The sequence below is a fragment of the Dendroctonus ponderosae genome, unplaced genomic scaffold (genome assembly GCF_020466585.1).
Source record: "Dendroctonus ponderosae isolate FM_Combo_2020 unplaced genomic scaffold, Dpon_F_20191213v2 Dpon_F_20191213_1, whole genome shotgun sequence".
Classification (NCBI taxonomy): Eukaryota; Metazoa; Arthropoda; class Insecta; order Coleoptera; family Curculionidae; genus Dendroctonus; species Dendroctonus ponderosae.
Genome location: NW_026017110.1, coordinates 17,814,728 through 17,825,354, shown reverse-complemented (window position 1 = coordinate 17,825,354; position 10,627 = coordinate 17,814,728). Strand labels below are relative to the sequence as shown.

Sequence of the window (10,627 nt, the reverse complement as noted above, 5' to 3'; positions counted from 1 at the left end):
TGAAAACGGGGATTTTCCAGAATATCATTTGGCGGTTTTGGAAGTTTCTGAATGCTATCTACGTCCAGTCTTTCCGGCTTTTGCGTTTTATTCGCCGGTCTTATGTTGAAGGTGATTTTTTTCAAGTTTCTTAGTCGCATTGCACGTAGTGATTTAGAGAGCATGATGAAATCACACTTATTGGAAGTTGAAAGTAAGTGTGTTAGAAATGGCACATTGATAATGTCAGTAGTCAAATTGAAGGGACATTTGGCACACTTTCAGGTAGTAACAATCGATTATTGCCGGTCGTTAACACGAATTAACTAATGAGACCGGCGAGAGCCCTTTTTAAAAAACAATTTTATTTCGTTAGATTACAAAAGTTCACACATCTCCTTGGTAGTTATTGTCTCCAAACGGACATATGATCTGCTGGCTCATCAGTTTATGGGGATAGGCGGTCAGTTAACTCATGTAGCCGATTTAACCGGATATTATTGGAACCGTCTCATAAGACCGGAAAAATGGTTCACATTCACACCAAGACAGAACCGATGCGACGCCGTCGAGCCATCCAATACTCATTTGTCAACGGAAATTATGTTTTGTTGTAATGATTGTGTTTATGACTTTTTCGTCTGTAGGAATTATTGGTTGTGTTCTCCAAGAACCACAATCAGTCCGATCAGCGAAATATAATTTAGTTGCGGTGATGACATAATTCAGCATTTTTAGTCTATAAGTATAACTGTTCTCTTACGATCTGCAATAAATATTTTTGAAAAAGGGATTTCTCTGATAAATAACCTTTACTTGGGTATAACTTCGTTCAGGATTGCCGAGCACACATTTTTGTTGGAGATCGTTCCTGTTAATGTGGATTATTTAATGTTAGACCTACTGTTGACTTAATAACACTCGTAAATAATTCAAATGCTATTTCAAAATCTGTGGTGCCCCAGCCATTAGATGAAGTTCAGTTGAAAGATAGACAAGAAGAAGATTATTAAATTATGAAGATTTTGACAAAACTTGTTTCATAAAAGAAATATTTTTAATCACTTTAATTTTTTACTTTTAATGTCAATTACCTTCTCACATCAAAATGAATAAAATTGACAGTTAACATTGAAGCTACTTTCGTACCATGCGAGAGATAATTTTCCAAAACCGGGTGCTATCATCATAGTAAAAAGCATCCGCAGAAAAAATATTCTTAAAGATCAATTCATTTTGTAATAAAAATTAGATTTTTTACCATTTTTCATGCGTACATTTTATTATCAGTTTGTCCTCGTTTAAGTAGTTACTTATGACCCATGTTTTGTTTTCGTTCTTACAATATATTATTTTTGGTTAACCAATGTTGAGTATTTTTTTTACGCAATTAAATAATTATTTATCTTCACTATTTCTACCATCATCATCATTACGAATTTTTAATTCAACATTTAAAAAGTAAGTTTTAAAGGTAATTTTTGGAAGCCCATTTTGAAACCTAATACCAAAGTATAACTGCCGCGCTGGTTCCACAAAATAACTGTTTGGCACACCTCTACTTCCGTGGAACTTTTTGAGCTTCAAAACGTGATTAAAACTTCAATCGGTTAGGATGTAAGAATCTCTAAGAAATTTTGACTTGAGTATAAAAAATACTCCTGTGAGAAACCGATTAAAGTGCTAATAAAAAGTGAAAAGGAGACCTTTAGAGAGGAAAATTCCCTATCGAAGTGACCGATTTTAAACCTCCATATTGGAGCCGGATGGAGCATTTTTCCTCCGCGATACCTGATTGTTATGAGGATATTGGGACCGGATCGAAATGCGCATTGACGTGAATGTTCCCTAAATGAAACAACACCAACAAGAATAATTTGTAACCCCTGTAGCAACAATTCGAAAGCTCATCAGTCTGAAAATGAGGCAATAACACTTCATAGTTGACGCTTTTGGAACAGTGGCGCCCGAGTTGAACAGGTCCACATCCGAAACGCTGTATGCCCCCTACAACGAGGTGAATTTATGGGACAACAAAGGAAACACGCGAGCAATAAATAAAAGGACGCGTGTAAAAATAACAAAACCCTATTGGTCACATGTGACATTTTAATCCTTCGTAATGCTGAATAAATGAAAACATGGGACGATCGCTTGCACGCATCGCCTACCACCCTGTTATTCAGAACGGCAAATGTCAGTTACGTAACAATTAGTGAAGTTTTGCCCTTTAAATTTTGAATATTTAATTAACAGTAGCTTGGACGGTAATCAGCTCGTTCAATTAGGTATTTCGATTAATAAATTTGGGCAAATGTTATGAAATTCCTTTAATTAATTGTAGATATTGCGATACTCAGCAGCTACATGAAATGAAATCGATAAGTTATTGTATATAATTATAATTATGACTAATTAATATTTGGATCTATAACTGCTAATTATTTTGCGTTTCGATCTAATAAGCTCTCGGCTGAATTATGTTGATTTGAAATTGCAAGCGAATTAATACAATGGCAGTGTTCTCGGTTGAAGAAACTGACACTTAAAAAGTTAAGAAAACAGAAGGAAGCAATGAAAGGGAAACTCGCAAAGATGAAAATCTGTTCATGATCAGATCACTGCGAGTTGAGTTTTTAAGTTCATTCGTTAGTAATTTACAAAATTACGGACTGATGTTTCCATTATTTTCCGTGCTGACTTAAGTCTTTCAATTTGTAATTGAAAACAGTCTATAACAATTAATCGCATATACAGGGTGTCTCTCGGTGGTTTTGGCACGTTCTGAAAATCCGACTACTTCTATAATCAAGGGTGATCTAACGATTTAAAATATTTTCAGCAATGCAGCGCTGTCGCTTCTATAATTAAATATCAATAACTTTGCTACTTCAAATGAGAGTTTACTTTCTTATATCCGTCTCTAACGGGTTTCGATTAATTCATTATTTTCCAATTTTTTAGTTTAAAACATAGGAAGTTTGTAACTGCAACATTTGCATTCTTCAAATATTCAAATTTTAGGTGTCATTCAAGTTATATGGAAAAGTATGTTCTGCATTACACCGGGTCGCGTAAAATTAGTGTTTTTTTCAGCTAAATTTCAAAGTGGTGAAACAGCGGTTTTTTGAAGTGACGCAGGTTCTCTCTTGCACGCACACAACTGCCAGCAAACCTTATTAACCCGTTAGTGGAAATAATAATAATAATAGTGTGTAATCTGTGGGCCGTTCGTGTGTATATAATAGTGCATAGTGTGTGGGCAGCGTCGTCCGAACTGTTTTCGTCAGAAATTGTGCAAAAAGGAGCAAATGATCCAATTTAATTGAAACGTACTGAAGCGTCCACTAGATCCGAAATAATTCTTAGGAGTTTGTACGAACCATTGTAAGTAAAATGGAATCTTAGACTGGGCGTCTTTTGGAAGTAGTTCGTCAGATTTCGCATATGTGGGTATCATACTTATAAAGGGTGATTATATCAGCGTAATTGGACAACTCGAATAACGGATCATTTGCTTTTGGAAATTAGTTAGTTAAATTAATTACATTTCAAAATAAAACAGGTATTTGGTTGCTGGTACATTAGAAAAACGAAAGGAATTTGGAGAATCATTGCTATGAAGAGACACTGCGAACAAATTCCAGTTGTTTGAAAGAATTCGCACGAATGACTTGAGATCTAGTGGACAAGCTCCAGTACGTTGCAATGAAAATGGATCATTCGCTGCTTTTCGAACGATTTCTGACGAATGCAGTTCAGACGAAATCGCATCTAAAGGACGACGGGCCTTAAGGTTCTAGTTTACGTGACCCAAACTATCACAAATTACTATTCATTTTAAGTGGAGATTTGAATGATGATTTTCTTCTGATGGAGCGCAAAATTGAATCTCATTTCTTGATGCAAAGTTACAATTAAAGATGGTAAATAATCCAGAACAAATTACAATCGAGCAAGATAAAGTCGAGTGTCACTATTCGTTTTTTTAACCGCTATCATAAACCAATTGTCGCTTTTGTACGATTAGATAATGATAACGTAAATATCTGAATATAGTATAATGATATATACAGGGTGATTCAAAATTGGCGTCATTCCTTTTAAGGGGTGATGGAGGCTCACTTGGGAGTACGAGAAAAATATTGAAAATTTTTTTTTCGAAAATTTCTAGAAGATATTAACAGTTGAAGATCGAATTTCAACTTTGTTATTAAGCATTGAAGCATGAAATTGTTCCATGTTTAATTGGTAGCATATTGGAATACTTAAGCATTCAAAAAGAAAAATTACGATGTTTGCTTCAAATTACGAAAATTTTTGATATGATATTTTCGATATGATTGATGAAAAGGCACAGCGGCAATGATGTTTTTTGCCATTAACAGATAGTTACAGGTAGATAGCCCTTGTCAATAATAACAATAATCTGTCAAAATGTGACTTACTTTTGAATACGAGAAGCTACTTGATAAGAGTGGATAATAAGGATATTACACAGGCACTAGCTTGTTTGGAGTTAACCATTGAAATGTTTGGTGTTGTACGGATTATTTCTGTAAACACCAAACCCCGCAGAATTCGAGGTTATGAGAACAGGTTGACATTTCGAAATAGGTTCCGTCATTCAACGATTCCTGTTGAATTTACCGTTTATCCTTGCCTATCTGATTGTCACTCTCTATTTCTCCATGGTTACCGGAATTTTAAATAATTACGAAGCAACAGGTATTTGCGCAATGTTAATTAGACAGATTACCTTGAAAAACATTGCTGCCGTATTTCTGATATAGTTTTTGGCAAATTTATCAGTTTTTAATAACAATTAATTTCTTTTACTAGTTTTTCTGTACTCCTATAACACCGCTAGACAACACCCCCAGAGGAATGACGCGAATTTTGAATCACCCTGTATAGTAAATTTAATAATAGGAAAAATAAGCTGAATAGAATTGGCTTCTGTATTCGCACTGTTTCAAAGTACCTAAATGAGACAGCATGTGAAACACGGCATTTTGCAAATTTTGGAGGTAGTATTAAGTGCGACATACTTTTTGGGATCAAACAGAAAGGCATACAGGATTTTTGTTAAAAAGATGCAAAAGCGAACAATACGAACTATCAGTAAAATACGGCTTTCCAAACTGTAGGGAAACTTTTAAGGCAAAAAGATTATCAACCATTTATGGCTGTATCTACGAATCTATTGTATTTTCTTTTAAAAATTAAGACTTGTTTAGTCTAACACTGGTCACTATGATTATGAACACTAGAACACAGATTAACTGTTTCCAAAAAACCCCACGTCATATTGGGATAAAACTTTTCAACAAAGTAAATAACAATTATATATCAATATTAGAAACATAACACTTGAGAAACCTTTTAAAAATAAACTAAAGAAAATGATTACTGAGTTGGAACCTTATAGTATTCAAGAATATTTAGATACATAGACATAGAAAAAAACGTGAAGAAAGTTCGATGAGATAACCATCTCAAGCGGCAACGGCATTCGAGCGGCAACGAATCAGCAAAAGAAAATATACACAATCACAACAATTTTACTGATGCTGAAGCGGAAGAATGAACGTGTTGTGACAAACTATTTTTTAATCAATACATTTCCTTTCGGCGTTATTATTTATCGAATACTGATATTCCAGTTAAAAATATGTATATACCTTACCTTGACACATGCGCTAAAAAAATATGTACAGATGACGATGACCAATTTTGAAGTCTCGAATTTAATAGAACTTTCGGTAACTGAGGTATATATACAGGAATAAATTAGCTCTTCAATGTACCATATCGTTTTTGTGATAAACTCAGTGGCAAAAGTTTTAATTGGTTATCACATTTTCTTTTGGAGCTATAGGCAAAACTCTATTCTGATCACTTTCCATCGATTTAAAGATGAAAGAAATTATGACAAAATTATTACGAATTTTTTTAGTAGAATTAGATCTTCTGACTGTCTTTTAAATATTATTATTGTCAATTAAAACGCAAACTTATGCTTTTTAAAATTACATGAAAATTATAGGTGGCTATGGCCTAGATAAACATAGATTTTATTTCCGGTTTCAACGACACAGAACAAGGGCGGTCAATTCTAAATTTTCATCTTTGTTTTAACTAAATAAAAAAAAACATTAGCACAAGTTATAACTAATAAATTAGTGATGATATCTGAAATATGTTATAGAACCAACTATTCTACTCAGAAAGTTAATTTTTCAAATAATCCCGCTATCATACTGTAACGTCTAAATTGGCAGATCCTAGTTTTTGCTTCTAGCTGTGAAACATACGACAACGTCCAATTTTGGTTTACACCGTTGAGTTTAACACCAAAAAGAAATCGATAATGGAGTCTCATTTTTTCATATCTCATTTAGTTATCGAGATTTCAAAAAACGTCTGAACCGATAATATATATCCACTGTTCATAAGTCGAAACGAAAAAATTAATGGTAGTGTTTTTTGCAGAGGATTCAGTGTGGTGGCATCCGAACTTGTAGTGCCGGGCAAAACTACGGCGGTGTTTATAACTTTGAATAATCTATCAGGATCCAAACAACCCCTAAACGTCACCCTTCGTCTACTCAGCAGTGGGCAGCTGGTTGATGACAGCAGCAGCACGGTGCTGGTTGAGGTCACTCAAGAGATAGCCGGTAAGTTTTTCCGTTTCAATCCCATGCTGATGTTATACCCGAAACTGCTCGAAAAGTACTTTTGTATATTATTTTTAAAACCTTTTTCTTGGATGTTTTGTCTCAGAATTTTTGTCGAACGAAAGAATTTCGTCACGTCTTCTACAGTTTGATAAAGGGTGCGCTTATTTTACAGTCAGGAACGAATTATTTTATTCTTACAGTCTAGAGAGAACTTTACATCGCACTTGCTCAACACAACAAAACGGGTTCAACCGTAGGAGTAAAAATTGAATTTGTGAAGACGGTAATGTAGAAAAGTTTTCGTGTCGTTTCGATGGAAAAACCAGACTACATGAATGCAAATGTGCAAAAATTGATCTCAGAAATGTAATTTAGGTGTATGTTTCAATTAGTAGATACTCACCTACAGGGTAAGCAAATTTTTAACTTACATATCAATAAACTCAACTATATGTTTTAAGAATAACGGTTTTTTATAGCAAATTGCGCAAAAATTGGTACACATATTGAAGCGATTATGGAAGTGAATTCAATAATTCACAATTAATCCTGAAATCCAGATATGAATCAAATTGGTAAACATTTATTGGTCTGTTTTCAGCGTGCTTAAGACTGAATCAAATCGCAGGCTTTAAGCAAAAATTCTTATAACAACAATAATTTATTTGCACAATTAATACCAAATAGTTACTAAGAAGATCTTTGGTTCTGCATGCATTTTAATTCACCTAAAACCTATCAGGTTTTCACCAAGAAACAATTATAAAGTTTGCTCTAATACTAATACCATAAAGTCTGGAAAGTTTCTCTTAAGTATTTTAGTTTTCCTCTTTCGCGCTACAGCCAATTACATGCTTAATTTCGGAAGCCAAACTTGGGTCAACCTTTACTACAAAGCGGCAATTCTGAAAAGTTTCCGCGGTTTTGCAATGCTATTTTACTACAAATTGTGGTACATGAACCACTTGGGAATTTATTTTCTATAAAATTAATCCTATATTGGAAAATGGGAAATAATAAGCAGTTCTGGGAATAGTTTTATATACTTAGAGCTCATTGGAATGGAGGGCGAATTCTCACTACTTCAAAGCAGTCGTTCATTAAGTGAGCAACTATTTCGATTGCAAAATGTTTGCTTGGCACCAAACTTGAGGAAATGTGTAGAGGATTTTGTCGCAGTCTCCGCTTATTTCGGTATGGGAAATGTTGATTGGCAATTAGGGTAAAAGCGAAAAATCCACCGCACGTTATCCAGCAAAGCAACTACTTCAACTTTTAACCATCTTAAGAAAATTGAGGTTTTCAGAGATACGGAAAAAAGACTTATTTGATATTCGGAATTGCAAGACGAACTCAACTGATTAACTGTAGGCGAAAATATTTTACATTTGAATTTAAAATTGAAATAAAAATCAACGGTACATAATCTTCAACGAAAACTACACCCAACTGATTTCATAAAATGTTTCCAAATACAAACAACCCTGACTGTTGATATTTATAAAAAAAAATTAGTTTTCCAAAGTGAATTGGATCCTTTGAAGAAACGAAAAAAGCGCATATTTAGTGATGAAAGCCATTCGTTCATCATTTCTAATTGTGATGCAAATTTGTAGAGTAATCACTAGTGCTGCAGAAAATCCATAAAAATAATACGAATATTTTTAAACTATCTTCAAATGATAATTAAGCTACATTTATAGAATATACATTTGATTTTCCCTTGATACGAAGTCTACATAGACTCAAATTTTACTCGAGTAGAAGAAAACACAGTGGTAGATGATGGAAAATCAAAAGCCAAACCTCGCATTCTAATGCGCTATTTCCTCTGTTGAAGATTCATATAATTCAGATTCTTTAAAATTCCGATTCATCCACATTGTGGAAAGCAAAATACAATTTTCTCGTCTAGATGCTTTTTTAATAAAAACAAAATATATATATAATCCATATCTTACGTATTGCAAGATCCAATCAGCCCCGACCAGCTGATGGTACAACCTGTAAAAGTTATTTAGAACTCTTTTGTTATGTCAAAATAGATAGACTTTCGAGGCCATTCCTTGAAACTAATCGGTTTTTCGGGTTTTTATGCCGTCGTTGGGTAGAATTTCTTCTTGACGTTTCGCAAGCACGAGTGGCTTGCATCTTCAAGCAAACCACTTCTGAAGATGCAGAAGAAATTATACCCAACGACGACCTTAAAACCCGAAAAACCCATTAGTTTATTTTGTTATGTATTTTTGGTATTATTTAATGTAAGAAATATGTTTCAACTTTGGAACATCCAAATCACATTTTTTTGCCAACTTCAACACCAGAAGAAAAATTTGAAGCCTCCATGGAAATGTCTGTATTAACCAGAACTATAATACATTCGTCTGAACTGCAAAAGTCATTAGCAAAACGAAAATTGAATATTCAAACTGTGCAAATCCAGTGCTTTTAGTTAGACCATATTCTTGCATGATATCTAACAAACAGAACCATTATTTACCGACTGAATATTCAGTGGGGGTAATTCGGGGGTTCATTATTTTGTCCTGCGCCTATAACTATGCATAAATTTAAATGCAATTATTAGAATCATTCCAGTGGGATTTCGGCTTTCGTTTGTTTGGGGACTTTGGATCCATAACTGAGTCCCGCAGGTAAAAGCATAATGAATATGGTTCGATAATGAAATGGACCAAATACTTTGAAACTTCATCATTCCAATGAACCAATATAATTTGTAACCAATCGACAATAAATTGTTCTCCTAAAATCGTTGTCAACATGGACTATTTTATGCATTTTTACATTTTTAAATTGCTTTGTTGGACAAAATTATTACATCAAATAGTTAATTTAAGTTTCAAAATCTATTCATTTAAATTTACGTTAAAGTTGTTAGACGTCGTATATTATATTTTGCCAGTTAAATTAGACGACACTTTTTTCTCCACTTTTGGAAGCATATTTCGGTTTGAAAACGCAATTAGGCGATTAATGGAAAACGCTAACGAAAATAGCATGGGAGTTTGGAGCAAAATAAAATAATGATCAAAAACATCCCAATTTAGCTGAAAACTACTGAAAGTAAAGTAGCATTTAAAATATTTATTGAGATTGATTATATGAATGGGAAAGTCGCTAATTAAATAAAAACTTCTTAAATTCGAGTGAATTTCGCCATTTATTGGATTATAATTTGATTCGTACATTCAGTAGTACCTTATCATGAAAATGGATACTTATACACTGGTTGATACACACAGTTGAAGGTTTTTGTCGATTTTTAATAAATCTAGTTTTATTTTAAGCTACTACTGGTTTTGACCCCTGATGATAAATGAAAGGGGTTTGAAACATTAAATCCCGCTTTTTGAAACCCAAATTTTAGAAAATTTTAGTAAGATATTTTTAATGTGCTTCCTGAAGTTAACCAGTTATATATTTAACAGCACAGAGACTGGCACTAAAAAAAATTATAGAAATATTGGTTACAAAGTAAAACTGTCTAAATCATAGTATATATAATTGATAAAAATGGCATGCTATAAAGTTAAATAGTAAGTGAACTATATTATCAAACTGAGCCGAATGCAGGACAACAGTTTATGATTATGTCATTTATGATTGACCGGAATGTGAAAATTTAGTTTAATTTTCCCTTCTTATTACCATTTAAGACAAGAATGTCTTGCTATAATATTTTAATATGTTATATTGGAATTGACCATCAATTCTTTCAAAATTTGTACTTTTATTTGATATATCTCTTGTGCTTCTCATTTCTACAACCACACGTTTCGGATAAAATTTTAATTTGTATACAGGGTGATTCAAAATTGGCATAATTCCTTTGGAGGTGTTGTCTGACGCTGTTATAGGAGTACAGAAAAAATAATAAAAGAAATTAATTGTTATTAAAAACTGAGAAATTTGCAAAAAAACTATATCAGAAATACGGCAGCAAT

At 33.3% G+C, this 10,627-nt stretch overlaps 1 protein-coding gene across 3 annotated transcripts in view; it reads left to right on the top strand.

The window, feature by feature from the left end:
* Nucleotides 1-10,627, top strand: part of LOC109535677 (C3 and PZP-like alpha-2-macroglobulin domain-containing protein 8) — a gene marked incomplete at its 3' end in the record, with an annotated part of 219,141 nt that overhangs the window by 129,721 nt on the left and 78,793 nt on the right. For all 3 annotated transcript variants that reach the window (XM_048660919.1, XM_048660918.1, XM_048660917.1), the window contains 1 exon segment: nucleotides 6,475-6,659. In XM_048660919.1, coding sequence (XP_048516876.1) covers nucleotides 6,475-6,659 — 185 coding nt within the window.